The sequence below is a fragment of the Sorex araneus genome, chromosome X (assembly GCF_027595985.1).
Source record: "Sorex araneus isolate mSorAra2 chromosome X, mSorAra2.pri, whole genome shotgun sequence".
Classification (NCBI taxonomy): Eukaryota; Metazoa; Chordata; class Mammalia; order Eulipotyphla; family Soricidae; genus Sorex; species Sorex araneus.
Window position 1 is genome coordinate 104,536,101 of NC_073313.1, and position 14,795 is coordinate 104,550,895.

At 45.5% G+C, this 14,795-nt stretch overlaps 1 protein-coding gene across 6 annotated transcripts in view; it reads left to right on the forward strand.

The window, feature by feature from the left end:
- FRMPD3 (FERM and PDZ domain containing 3) overlaps positions 1-14,795 on the forward strand; it is a 160,371-nt gene that overhangs the window by 94,936 nt on the left and 50,640 nt on the right. For all 6 annotated transcript variants that reach the window (XM_055122217.1, XM_055122214.1, XM_055122219.1 and 3 more), the window contains one exon: positions 10,752-10,856. Coding sequence is in view for 2 of the 6 variants with exons in the window: in XM_055122214.1 (XP_054978189.1) it covers positions 10,752-10,856 (105 nt within the window). In the remaining 4 variants the exon portion in view is untranslated. The remainder of the gene's footprint in view (positions 1-10,751; positions 10,857-14,795) is intronic.

Below are 14,795 nucleotides of genomic sequence, written 5' to 3' on the forward strand. Positions count from 1 at the left end.
TGCAAACTACAGCCCAGGAATCTGTATTATTAATAAGAGCTACAATTTACTGTGAGAGGATGTACAGATAAAAATGGGAAATGGGAAACCAGATCATCTTGAAGGATCCTTCCAGCTCTTAAATCCTGTAGCAGATATAATATAGAGTGGCTGTATCACGTGATATAATATAGAGTGGTTATATCGTGTGATATAATACAGAGTGGTTATAATACATAATACAGAGTGCTTCTCAACCCTGCTTATATATTAGAACCACTTGAGAAGAGCTCTTCAACGTTAAGGAGCAAAAAGCATTGTAGTTCACTGATAAAGAACATACTTTACATGTTTGAGGCCCTAGGTTCAGTTTCTGGCACAGAAAAAATGTTAGCAGCTCTTGAGGATGGTACCTGTGAATTTGTCTTTTATTTGTTTGGAGACCATATATTGTATGTATATAGGTGGTAACAGTAATCAAACTGGGGTCTGGGTCGCCACCATGTAAAGCATGTACTTCCGCTTGTCCAGCTATCTCTCCAGCCCACGGATTGGTCTTTTAAAAAGGTTCCTTTGATGATTCTATGTCACCAACATAAGTACGAATACATAATCTCTTTCACAGAGCACTTTCCTTCCTGTGGTATGGGCTCAGTGAGCCTGATGGTTCACATCTAGTGGTGCTTTGAAACACTGGGTGATCGAACTCAAGTCTTTGCACACGTTAAGCTTGCACTGCACCACTTGTGCTATACCCTGGCCACAGGTATTCCTGTAGCTTATATATTATCTTTGAGTGACCAACAATTCCCTATGACTAAATGAATACCCTGGAACTTTGGCACACAGTATGTGCTCAATGAATATTTTGAAACAGATGAAGGACCATGTTGTTACATAAATGATGCCGCTAAAGCGAGCAATAATTTCAAGCAAGCAAGTGACTTTAGATGAAACCCTAGATTCTGAAATTCTAGTCTATACCCAAAAAGACCTGAATTTCTTCTGCTCATAGCCATCTACTATATATAATAGTGACTACAGCAGAAGAACAGTTTTCCAATGAGCTTCTTAGGTATAGTGCTTGATAATTGGTAAGTACTCAAACCATATTTGCCAAGTTGGTGAGCCAGTGCATTACTACAGAGTACCATCTCTCCTGGTCTAGCCTGATTAGAGGAATGAGGGACGGCACTGTGGATTAAGAATGAGGCCTGTGGGAACTTACAGGGGTGGAGGGGAGATGGAGAGGATTCAGGACCGAGGTTGATTTTGAGATTTGGCCTTCAGAGATGCCATTTCACTGAGCCAGTGTGTTTCTTGGGTTCCAAAAAGAGGGCTACATGGTGATGACACACCATGAGGTGGGCACAGAAGTGGAGAGGAGACCAGTGTGTCTAAGGAGCTGCTAGCTGGTAGATAAGGAATGAAGGTTGTGTGTGGCTTGGAGTCCAAGGCAGGTGCATAAAGGGGGACTTGGAAATTAGGGAAAGCACATCTTTGCCTCTGGGAAGTCCTGAGTGCAAGAAAGAATATCCTCTAGGGATATTTGTGTTCTCATGATATTACGGCCCTGCAGTGTGTCAGGCTCCCACAGTGGGTTGCTATGGGAATTGCTTATAAGCAGGCGAGGTGTCAAAGACAGCAGGCCAACAGAAAGTAGAACAGGTGGGGAGCTGGAGCGATAGCACAGCGGGTAGGGCGTTTGCCTTGCACGCGGCCAACCCGGGTTCAATTCCCAGCATCCCATGTGGTCCCCTGAGCACCTCTAGGAGTAATCCCTGAGTGCATGAGCCAGGAGTAACCCTTGTGCATCGCTGGGTATGACCCAAAAAGAAAAAAAAAATGAAAGTAGGACAGGTATCCAAGTATCATCTTAATATCCACGTGGGGTTCTACTGTGAACTCAGTATTTGGCCATCTATATGATTCTAGCCTAGCTATGAGTGAACATAGCACTGGAATCTACACTAATAGAGCTATCGAATTAAAAAATGATCTAAGAATCCCCAGCTCTGAATTCAGTCATGAAGGCGAGCCAGGCTCTCTATTGCTTATTCTACCCCACTGTTGGTTCCATATTTGCCTAAAGGGGTTTGAAGGGACCCCAGAGGCACTTAGCAATTCTAGTCCCATGTTTCAAGCCAAAATTCATTTTAGCCAGAAAGAGTGACTTTTGTATAATGAGACTCCCAGCTGCTTGGAGGAAAAATGGGGTCAATGTAGATCTTAGATGTTCCAGCTTTGAGGTACCCAATCTCTGCTTAATGTGTTAGGACATTTTCAATAATATCAGTTCCTAGACCCTACCCTCATAGTATGCTGTGGACCTGAAGATTTTTTGTTTTAACAAGTATTCCCAGGTGGTTCTTACCAGTCAAGTGTTAGAAGAACTCAGTGTAAGTTTATGCTAAAAGGTTAGTGCAGGAGTCAGTCAGCAAACTGTTCTCCTTGAAGGAGTAAGTTCTTTGGGCTTTGTAGGAATATGGGTGATAGCAGAAAAATAACCAGGGGAAGTCCTAAGACAGATAATTGTTGTGTTCCAAAGCCATATTAACAAAAAGAGGAGGTTGATAATATTTGGTCTATGTAGGTCCATGGTTTGCTAGCCCCTGGGTGTGTGTTGGTTATTTTTCCACATTCACATGTTAACCACAGCCTGCCAGTTTTCAGTATCTTTATTCAGTTGGGTCAGCATACTATTTAGAACTTCAGGCATACAACTGTTTCAGGCTTTTTGGGAAATATAGACATTCCTAAACTAGAAATTGAGTTTCCATATGACCCAGAAATACCGCTCTCAGCAATACCCAACTAGGGGCCCAAAAACACAATGCAGAAAAGTCATCTGTACTCCATTGTTCATTGTGGCACTACTCACAATAGCCAGAATATAGAAACAACCAAGTGCTGGAGAACAAATAACAGGATAAAGAAACTGTGGTACATCTACACAATGGAGTATTATGCAGCCATTCATAAAAATGAAGTTATGAATTTTGCTTATACATGGGTATACATGGAGAGTATCATGCCAAGTGAAATGAGTTGGAGGGAGAGAGACAGACATAGAATGATTACGCTCATTTGCGGGATATAAAATAACATATTATGGAAATAAAACCCAAAGACAGTAGAAATGAGGACCAGGAGGACTAGTCCATGGTAGGAAGCTTGAATTTGAGGAAGTGCAGTTAGTACAGAGAATGGACTACTGGGGCTGGAGCGATAGCACAGCAGGTAGGGCATTTGCCTTGCACGTGGCCAACCCGGGTTCGATTTCCAGCATCCCATATGGTCCCCTGAGCACCTCCAGGGGTGGTTCCTGAGTGCAGAGCCAGGAGTGACCCCTGTGCATTGCTGGGTGTGATCCAAAAAGCAAAAACAAAAACAACAACAGAGAATGGACTACTGTGACAGTGATAATTGGAAATGATCATTCTGGACAAGAACTGAGTTCTGAAAGAAGATAAATGGATATACATGATAACCTCTCAGTAACGGTATTACAAACCACAGTGCCTAGAAAAGAGAGAGAGAGAGAGAGAGAGAGAGAGAGAGAGAGAGAAAAGTGTCTGCCATGGAAGCAGAGAGACGGGTGGGCAGGAAGAAAACTGAGAACATTGGTGGCAGAAAGTATACACTGATGAATGGATGGCTGTTAGAACATTGTATGACTGAAATTAAACCATGAATAACTTTGTAACTGTATCTCACAATGATTTGATTAAAAAAGAACTTCATGCATAGCTGAGGATTGAAGATACTTTGGGGCAGGAAGATCTTTGAGAATCCTTGGATCACATTGCCAATCTGGAGTCACCTGTGTCTAAAGCATAAGGCTAGCCCTGACTCGGTGACATGTAGCAGAGACCAGCTGTTAATGAATGAGTCACCATCAGCAATAAAGGCTGAAGACTGAAAACCTGATGGCGTCTTAGAGACCAGCAGGACAAGGGTCAATGAGGAATGAAGTGCAGACAAGCTGAAAATAGCTCTAAATCAGACACCGGAAATTATTTTAATCCCTGGAAATATTGGCAATTCTGGTTTCTCCTTTATGACTTTGCTTCTATAAATATCTGAATCTTTTGTTTACTGTGGTATCTCTAGGACAAGATCAAATTGGGACTTTGAGTAGTGAGAACAAGGCACTATCGCCCTCTGTAGGTAAATGCAGGAAAGGATACCTGTTGGGGGTCCTTCCTGTGTTCAAATCCATTCAATGAAGCTAAGTTAGAACCAGAACCAGTGGATGAATGGCTGGGAATGGATTTCCGATTTTAGCCTGCTGTGTGCTGTGATGGTTAATCTAGGTCACAGAAGATCTGGGTTCTGATTTCAGCTCCAGTACCCAATGTATTGAGGCTTGGAATAAACCCTCTCCTCTTCCTCTGTGTCATGTGTATAAATGAAGCACATACTAAATGGCACTTTCAGGTCTCTAGAGTTGCTTTGTTACACACTGAACATGGGAGCATCATCCCCTGGCAGATAATTACAGAGAAAGGAGGGTCACCTTTAGTAGAAGAAAGATTTCAACCTGCCTCATATTTGTGGCATTTGGTATGGACTGCTATGAAGATGGAGTCAGGTGGGACTGACTGACTATAGCTGCAAATCTTTCTATCTCATTCCTTTCCTCTGCTTCTGCCACAGCCTTCTGTCCCCCACCCCCAGGATTTGAGCACTGGGCTGTGCAATACACGAAGGTATTTCTTGACTTCCATGAACAATCAATACTGTAATCACTCTCTGCAACAATCTCCAGCCCGAATTTCACTGTGCTCTAACACCTGCTGCCAACAAATTGTCCCTGTGGCTCAGGATAAGAAATCTACGATTCCTTTAACTCAACTCTTCCCAACCATGACAGCGATTTCAAATCAAACTGATTGCCAAAACAAAACAAAATCAGCCTTTGGGGGCCAGAGAGATAGCACAGTGGCTAGGGCACTTGCTTTGCACATGGGCGGTCTGGGTTTGATCTCCAGCACCCCATATTGTCTCTTGAGCACAACAAGGTGTGATCTCTGAGCACTTTTGGTTGTGATAATCAGTCTTTGGAGGCTCAAGAGAAGGCTCAACAGGCCGGAACATAGGCTAGAATGCATAGGGGAGATCAAGATCCCATCCCATATACCTCATGGTTCCCTCATCAGTGAGCTGGGAGTAGCCCTTGATTCCACAGGTGTGCCCCCCAAAACAAGCAGACAAAAAATCATGTATTTTTAAAAACTCTGTAACCAAGTCCCACTCCCAGGAATTCAGAAGTAATTGGTCTGGGATGAATCCAGAGTTTCTGGACTTTTACTTAATTTATGCATTTGGTATTTTTTGTCTTTTTCCAAGGAGGGTTGGGGGCCTTACCTAGTGGTGCTAGGGGTCTACTCCTGATTTGATGTTTTCATGGGTCACTGCTACTGGGGCACATGCCCAGTGAGCTATGTCTTGTATTAGCAGACCTTCCCTGCCCAAGGTTATGTATCTATTTACTTTTTTGTTTGTCATCTTTATTTTTTTTTCTTTTTGGGTCACACCCAGCGATGCACAGGGGTCACTGCTGGGTCATGCACTCAGGAATTACTCCTGGCAGTGCTCAGGGGACCACAAGGGATGCTGGGAATCGAACCCGGGTCGGCTGCATGCAAGGCAAACGCCCTACCCGCTGTGCTATCACTCCAGCCCCAGTCATCTTTATTTTTAATATTTTTTAGTTTAAGCATCATGACTTAAAATATCATTAATATCTCAGGAAAGCAACGTCTTGGCTAGCATGAAAAGTGATACAATGAATATAGGCATGTCAATATCTCTTCCAGTCAATGTTTTAGGACTCTTAGGTTAGATAGCAAGAAGTGGAATTGACTGGGTCTTATGAAAGCTCAATTCTTCTTCCTTTGTCCCCCTTATTTTGTGGCCACACTTAGCTATGCTCAGGGCTTACTTCTGTCTCTGCACTCAGGGATCCATCCTAGTGACACCCAAGGGCCCTATGGGGTACTTAGGATCAAACCCGGGTCAGCAATGTGCAAGGCAAGTGCCCTACTTGCTGTACTATTTCTCCAGCCCACAATTCTTTATTTTTGAGAAGCCTCCACATTGTTCTTTGTAAGGGCTGGACCAGACATTTTCACCAACAGTAAATGAAGGCTGTTTTTGTATTTTGTTTTGTTTTAAAGGGTTCTCCAGGGATCGGGGATATAGCTCACAGAATTGGAGTGAATTCCTGGCATGCAACAGGCCTGAGTTCAATTCTTGGCACTGCATGCCCTCTTTGCATCAGCCCTGTCACCCCCAACACCTCCTGTCCTGAGTATCACAGCCCATACCCCTGGGCACAGTGTGATTGGGAGCAACTCCCAGACCTCTGAGCACCACTAGAAAGGCCTCCAAAAGTAGAAGAAAGTTTCTGCCAGGTAATCAGGACCAAGACCTACTGCCTGAAATCCTGTTGCACCACAGTGGAACAGGTGGCCATTGCAGTCTGCCCTCTTCGGGGAAGGCACTAGCTAGCCTAACTGGGCCTATGGGCCAAGGCCTGATGAGGATATTTGTTTCTGGTGTGTCTTTATCTTAGAGCCCTACTCTCCTGTGGCTGATCTGGTAAATGAATCTGACCGCAGTGTTAATGGCAGAAAATAGCTTAATGTATTGCCTTCCCAGCAGGAAGGGACCTTCGGGAGCTTACCACAAAGGCCTTTTTATTGTAGGCCGCACAGACTCTGCCAAAGCTGGTAGGGGACAGTTTGAACAGGTCCCAGAGTCCTGATTCCATTTCCCCCCCCCCCCCGCCTCCTCTAATTCTTTCTTATCTCAGGCACCCCAACTTCTCTTTTTCTCATGCCCCACATTTTAAACAATCCACATAGTCTCTTGGTTCTATCTTCAGAGCTCTTCTGAATTCTGTCACTCAGCATCTATAGCCCAAGCTCTTAATATCATGCTAATGCTGTATATTTCTCACTTGTCTCCCTCCTTTGGGATGGAGCAATAGCACAGCAGCAGGGCATTTGCCTTGCATGTGGCCGACCCGGGTTCGATTCCTCAGCCCCTCTCGGACAGCACGGCAAGCTAGCAAGAGTATCCTGCCCTCATGGCAGAGCCAGGCAAGCTACCCGTAGCGTATTCGATATGCCAAAAAAAGTAACAGCAAGTCTCACAATAGACACGTTACTGGTGCCCGCTCGAGCAAATCGATGAGCAAGGGGATGACAGTGACAGTGATTCCCTCCTTTAGCCTTTACCCTCCTCTAGTCTTTTTCTTGAATCATGAATATCTTTATTTCAACTGACCTTGTTTCAGACTAGTCTTAATATCTGACTGTTTTTATAAGAAAAAATTCACACGTTTACTATCAAATTAACAGTCTGCACAGATTATCCTTTCATTTATAAGATTTAGTCCTCTTGCAGAGGAACAAAATTTTCTAAAAATAATTTTACATTTAAAAAAATTGACTTAGTTTTGGGTCAAGTTTTTGAGCCACTCATGCCTCTGTGCTCAGGATCACTCCTGGTGGTCCTCAGTCATTGGACCATATGTGGTGACTGGGATGGAACTGAGATCAGCCACATGTAAAGCAAGTGTCTTAACTCCTGCACTATCTAGCCCCTAACATAGGACATAAAGCTCTATAAAGGATTCACAGGTTGGAGCGATAGCACAGCGGGTAGGGCATTTGCCTTGCACGTGGCTGACCCGGGTTCGATTCCTCCGTCCCTCTCGGAGAGCCCAGCAAGTATCCAGCCCACACGACAGAGTCTGGCAAACTACCCATGACGTATTCGATATGCCAAAAACAGTAACAACAAGTCTCACAATGGAGATGTTACTGGTGCCCGCTCGAGCAAATCAACGAAGAACGGGACAACAGTGCTACAGTGCAAAGGATTCACAGTGCTTTTGTGAAGTCCATCAACTCAACGGTAATACACAACTATTATATAATATGCAAATATTCTGCAGGATACCTTCCTGTACTTTTTGCCACATGTCAGACCTGGTCTGTTCCAAACTCTCCAGTGGAGTAAAATGCAAAGCTCTTGCAATGGCTTGCAAGGTTTCGTGTGATGCAGCTCCCAGTGATGCAGCTCCCAGCTGCCTCTTCTGAGCTCAAGCTCCCCCTTTGATTGTTCTGCTCCTTTCGCTTTGGATTTCCTGCCTCTTTCTCCCAGGGCCCAGTCCTCCTCCCATTGTTTCTTCCAGAAAGGCTCTTTCTTCCTTCTTTCATGTCTCTGCTTATTTTTTACTTTATTTTATTCATGTTTTGGCTTGGGGTCCACACACAGTGCTGCTCAGTGTCTACTGCTATCTCAGTGCTTAGGGGACCAAGGAGTGCCGGGGATGGAACCCAAGGCTCCTACATGCAAAGCCTGCACTCAGCCTTTAGAGCCATTTCCCTACCCCAAGGTTTCTGCTTAAATGTTGCCAATTGGAGCTGTCTTCCCTGTATATCCTGTCTCTAAAAGAAGCTTCCCCTCACTCCCACCCTCTTTCAAACTTACTCTCCGGGGCATTCTCTTCATCATCATCATCCCGTTGATCATCGAATTTCTCAAGCGGTCTCAGCAACCTCTCCATTCGTCCTATCCTGAGATTTTAGAAGCCTCTCTCTACTCGGCCTTCCCAACGATGCCGCATTGGAGGCTCTTTCAGGGTCAGCGGAATGAGACCCAGCTTGTTACTGGCTTTAGCATATGAATACACTATGGGAAGCTTTCAAGGCTGTCCCATGTGGGCAGGAAACTCAGCAGCTTGCCAGTTTCTCCCAGAGGGAGAAGTAGGTTATAAGATATCGTGACCGTGCGCTTCTGGGAGCTTGCATTTAAGTCTCTGGATGTTGGCCGTTGATGGAATTACACACACCTGGGTTCCTCTGCGGCACCTTCATGCGTGAAGCTCGTCCAAACGTGTGGAGAGGGGCCTTGAGCATGGCTGTGGCTAGGTTCTGGAGGTCTTCGGCCGCCAGGAGCTCTGTTCTGGGTGGGGAGGGAAGCTGGAGCCCATCCCCTCCGAGGGGCCCCTGGGAAGACAGCCAGGTGCACAGGCAAGAGACTCTCTGCCGGGCGTTCTCTTACCTTATTCAAATTGTCCTAATAGTTATAATTTTTTTTTGCTAAAAATAGTTGTTTGCTGTCAATATGCCCCTGTAAAATCAAGCACTACACAGGCCAGTTGTTTGTTTGTTTATTCAGACCTGGGATACTCAAGTCTTATATTCTTTGCTCTGGGCTCAGGGATTACTCATGGCAAGCAAGATTCAGGGACCATGGCCAACGTGCCAGGGATCGAACCCAAGTTGGCTGAGTAAAAGGCAAGTGCTTTAAAACCTGTACTATCTCTCTGACCCCAAGGCTGGGGAATTTTGTCTGACTTGGCTGTATCTCGCATCACCTGGAATGGTACCTGCCTCATAGGTTACCTCTATATATTTCTCAGCCGGGTGAATGAACACCCCTGAAGGCATGAGGGCTCCCCTCCCCGGGACGCCTGCATTTCCTGGCTGCTGAACTTCAATCCAAGGAGTCCCTAAACTGAAGCTTGTTTGCAGTATTTTGCTAACCAGGGGTCCTGTTGAATTTTTGATGGGGGGGGTGTAATAACTAAAGAGCCTAGCTGATTCTTGGAGCATTTCCTGTAGAACTGAAAAAACAAAATGATAGAGAGCCTATAATTAGAAAGTCAAGGCACCTGGATCAAATCCCCAAAGCCAGGGGCCGGGAGATAATTCAATAGTTAGTGCGTATGCCTAGCCAGCAAGTGACCCATCTTTGATTCCTGGTACTACATGGTCCTCTGAGCACTGCCAGGTGTGGCCCTGCAGGCCCCTAGCTCTGTCGATGTGGCCCAGAGAATCCCCAGCACCACAGAGCCCAAGCAGCATCACATCCTCTTGCCTTTCCATTGAACCACTGGCCCAACTGGCTGAGAATCACGAGTCAGATCCCCGAACCTCCTAAGCTCCACTTGGGAGCCTCCCAAATCACTGTAGCACTGTCGTCCTGTTGTTCATCGATTTTCTCGAGAGGGCACCAGTAACATCTCCATTGTGAGACTTGTTGTTACTGTTTTTGGCATATCGAATACGCCACAGGTATTGCCAGGCTCTGCCGTGCAGGCAGGATACTCTCGGTAGCTTGCCGGGCTCTCCGAGAGGGAGGGAGGAATCGAACCCCAGTTGGCCGAATGTAAGACAAATGCCCTACCTCCTATGCTCCCAAATCAAATCAAATCAAATCCCCAATGTCTCTATTCCCCAGCAGTGTAGAAATTGTGACTGAATTTTTTGCAGTGCTAAGTTTCTTTTCTCCCACATCTAAAATACCATTTTATGAGCTTCTCTCCTAGGGGCAGGGCCTATCTCTGACATGAATAAGATCATACCCATAAATCCTTTGAGATACTTATATTTGAATGTAATAAAAACCTCCATTTAGGTTTATCTCACATTTTTTACAAAGCCAAACATATAAAATTTCACTGGATGTTATTACTAAAGAAGTTTTGCCAACTCCCCTAGGCCTAAAGCATTAATAATGGGATTCCGTTTATCCAAATTTGATTCATGCCTGGCTTTTTTCAGAGCTTATCAATCAGCTAAGGATGCACTTAGCATAGCCTTACACCTGCAAGGGCACCAGCACTGATTTAGCAACTCATGGATCAGCCGGGAGCATGTCCCTGTTCTGAGAACTCAGAACTCCGAAGTGGCAATGGCCAGGTTATTCCCAAAACTTGATAATTCACCAGCCTTCTGTTCTTTTTCTAGTCCCCCAAGTCTGCGTTCATCAGTGCTGCAAAGAAGGCCAAGCTGAGATCTCATCCGGCAAAGGTCCGATTTTCTGAGCAGGTAGCAGTTGGAGAAACTGATGCGGTAGGTATACTTTCAGCTCTCTCTCCTTTACCGTTGGCCAGATGGGTCTGGCCATGGAGGCCTCTCTGCGGGCCCATCATTCATCTGCTGCTTCTCATAGTGGACAGCAGTATGAGACCGGGTGGGGAAAGAGAACCTTGAGGCTCTGAGTGAGTAGTGAGAAAGGGGGTGATGGTGCCCAGAGACACCCTGGGCATAGTGTGGAGTAGGAATACAGATCTGTTCCCTCACTACCCTGTGCTATTTTGTGAAATGCAGATCCCTTGTACAGTAGCCTACACTTAGCAGAAATACTCCATAATCATCTGTTGACTTCTTAATAGACACAGAATGGAAGTAGTGGTTTTTCTGACGAGCTGGAGGAAAAGCAGGAGTGGCTGGTGAAATTGAGTTCTGTTCACATTGAAGAAGCCCTGAAACTGGAGACTAGCAAAGGGTGAAGCGTCTGTAGAGGCATCCTTTCTTATTATTCCTGAGCTCTGAGCCATGAGTAAAACTGAGCACTGCTGGGTGTGGCCCAAAATGCCTTGAAAGGGAAAAAAAAGAACATTTAGTTAGCACCTGTTGTGTTCCTCAGACCATAAAGAAGCAAATAAATTCCTGCCCCCTGCCACTGGATGTTTGGGGGAATGTTATCTCAGAGAGAGATAACACAAAACACACAGCTGGGGGGCATAGTTGTGAGAAGTCCTTGCCACTGTAGCACCCTGTAGGCGGAGGGGGGGGGGACAGGGAGTTCAAGTCCCACAGGCTTTCTCACTGCTTTGTGGGGAGTATGTGAGCTAAACTATCTACTCCAGAGGAGCAAATGACAAGAGGTGGGTGGAAAGTCAAAAACTATGTGTTTTACTGTCATGGATTATGGTCAGAGTCCCCCCAAAATCTTGGGAAGTTGGTGCTATCCCTAAAGGAAGGATTGGTGGGGGAGGAGAAGAGGAGGTGGAGCTAACAGGCATCTGTGAGCTTTTTGTGGGCTGTCACTGGAGGCCTGTGGCTTTCGTGTACTGAGGCACAGCTGCAGTCGACAGAAACTAGCAGTCCTCCTCCCTCAGCAGAGGCGCCAGTGGGGTGCTGGGCCCTTTTATATTTCTTTGATGCAGAACCATTCAGAAGAGCTGGAGGACACAGGTGTTCTCTATTTCCTGCCTCTCCATATTAGCCCATGCTCTCTTCCAGCCGGTTCCTTCTAAAAGGCTGCAAAGTCCAGAGGTTGTCTGGGTCCCACTGGTGAAGTGATCTGCATCATTGAGGGTTGCTGTCCTTGTCAGTCCTCCAGAAAATGTTGAAGAGAAGCAGGGAGTTGGGAGGCAATAGAGGAAAGGGAGCACTATGGTGTCCCTGCATAGCAGGTGAAGCAGACCCTGAGGGTCAAGTCACGAAGCATACATTTGTGTCCCCAACTCTTATTTTATTTATTTTTAAAAAATATTTTTGACTCACAGTGAGATACAAAATTACAAAGCTGATCATGCCTGGGTTTCAGTCATCCAGTGTTTCAACACCAGTGTACATTTCCCACCATCAGTGTTCCCAGTTTCCCTCCCACCACCCTCCTCCCAGCCTGTTTCGATGGCAGCATTTTCCTTCTTTCTCTGTCTCTGTGTCTGTGTCCGTCCGTCTGTCCGTCTGTCTGTCTGCTTGTCTGTCTGTCTGTCTCTCTCTCTCTCTCTCTCCCTCCCTCTCTCCCTCTCTGTCTCTCCCTCTCACTCCCCTTTTGGGCATTATGGTTTGCAATACAACTACAAGACCTTATCATTTTTGCTCCTTTACCCATTTTCAACCAAAATCTTATTTTTTTGTCTTTTTTTTGGGGGGGGTGGCTTACCTGGTGGTACTTAGGTCTTACTCCTGCCTCTGAGCTGAGGAATCGCTCCTGTTGGTGCTTAGCAGATCATATGGGGTGCCAGGATCAGCCACATACAAAGCAAGTGCCCTGCCCTCCGTAGTCTCTCTCCAAACCCTGAGTCCAAAACTCTTAAAAAGTCCAAAAGAGGCATTTAAGGAGAGATAGTAAATGGGTATAGTGTTTTCCTTGAGCATGGCTGACCCTAGTTCAATCCTTGCATTGCATACGGACCCCAAATGCTGCCAGGAGTGATTCTTGAGCACAGAATCAGAAATAAGTCCTAAGTACAGCCAGGTGTGACCCAGTCCCCTTCCCAAAATATCGAGACAATGTAACTTAAATTTGGAGAGCCCAGATAAATGAATTCTATGGCAATTCAGCATTAGAGAATCTTCTCACAAGTTCCACCTCTCCCCCAAGGACCCCCTCCTTCCTGTCTTGCCTTTACCTTCCCCTCTCCCTTCCCTACTCTCCCCTTCCTCCTGTATGACTCTCCATGCCTCACAGCTAGCCTTGGGCAGAATCCAGCCTCACAGACCAAACTGACTGATAATGCCAGAGTAGGAGTAGCTAGGACTCCCCCAGGGTTCCTTCTCTGCTCCCAGACAGGCCAGTAGCCACAGAATGAAGCTCTTGGAAAGTGACAACTTCAATCCTCCCACTCTAGTTGTGTTCTGAAAATTGCCGGATGTTGCAGCAGCATCCACCCCCATCCCTCACCACTGTCACCACCACTACCACAGCCACCTTTGTGGACTAGGACAGCCTTCCCCAGGCTTGGAGGCACCTGGGGGAATCCAGGCCCAGGTGACCCTAGGCTATCCTCTCATTCCTTTCTCTTTCTTTGCCAGAGCTTTATTAAGCAGCCAGCACAAAAATAAATCCTGTGGGCGTTCCTTGCCAACTCTATTTTTAAGCAAAATCAATTAAGTAATTATCTGCGTCCAACCCAGTGTGCTAAATAAAACCTGCCACTGCTGAGCGTCATCAGCCCGGGGATCCAGGGCCTCTGGGCTTGGCACAAGTAAGATATCTCAGAATCAGAGAGAGAAACCAAGAAGTCGCACTGTTTCAACTTCATAGCCTATCCATTTCCACAGGAGCTTGACTGCTGGCTCCCCATTACTGCCAACCACACTCCAGCCTAGGAAGACTTGATTATTCGTTTTCATATTTTGTCACAGTCTCAAAATTTTCTCTTCGGGCCTCTCTAACAGTCTGTTCCATCGTTTTTCAACCTTACTATGTTCCTGTGCCCCCCGACCCTGCCCTGCAGGTTGGCCCCTAGTCTTTTGCTGTGGCCCACTATTTACACCTTTTTTACCTAGAGACACAATTTGGAATAATCTGGAGGACCACAGAGAGCCATATGGCCCCAGTTGAGAGACACTGGTCTATGCCCATCATCTCCTTCAAAATCAAAAGCAAATTTGCCTTGTCTAGGACCTAACTTCTTGAACTGTGGCTTGCAGACCCATGTAGAGTCATATAACTGAATGTGAGGAACATTTCAAAAGAAAAGGTTGTATGAATTATTGCAAGTGTTACATTCATGTATCTATTTTTTATGCTTATATAGCCAAGGTCACATTTCTCAAGCCAAAGGGATTTGCAAGAGGGAAAAGTTTATGAAGCCCTAATCTTTAAAACCTTAGGTACCTTGTGTATGCTTTTTTAAAAATGAATCAGCATTGCATTATAACAATATGTAACTTTCAATGCCCAGAGAAATAGTACAGCAGGTAAAGTGCTTCCCTTGCATGCACTGACAGAGGTTCAACACCTGAGCACCACCAAAAGTGGTACCTAAACACATAGTCAGATGTCCTGAGCACAGCCAAGTATGGCTCAAAACACATACATATGAGTGTATGTGTGTGTATGTATGTATGTATATATATGCATTTATATATTTTAGGTGTACATTACTAAAAATCAACATATAGGGCCATAGAGATAGCTCAATGGACTAAGCACATACTTTGCATGCAGGAGGCCTGGATCGATCCCCAACATTATATGGTCACCAAGCACTGCCAGAAGTAATTCTCTCTCCCTCCACAGCACCTATGGATGTCATGCAAAATAAAAAA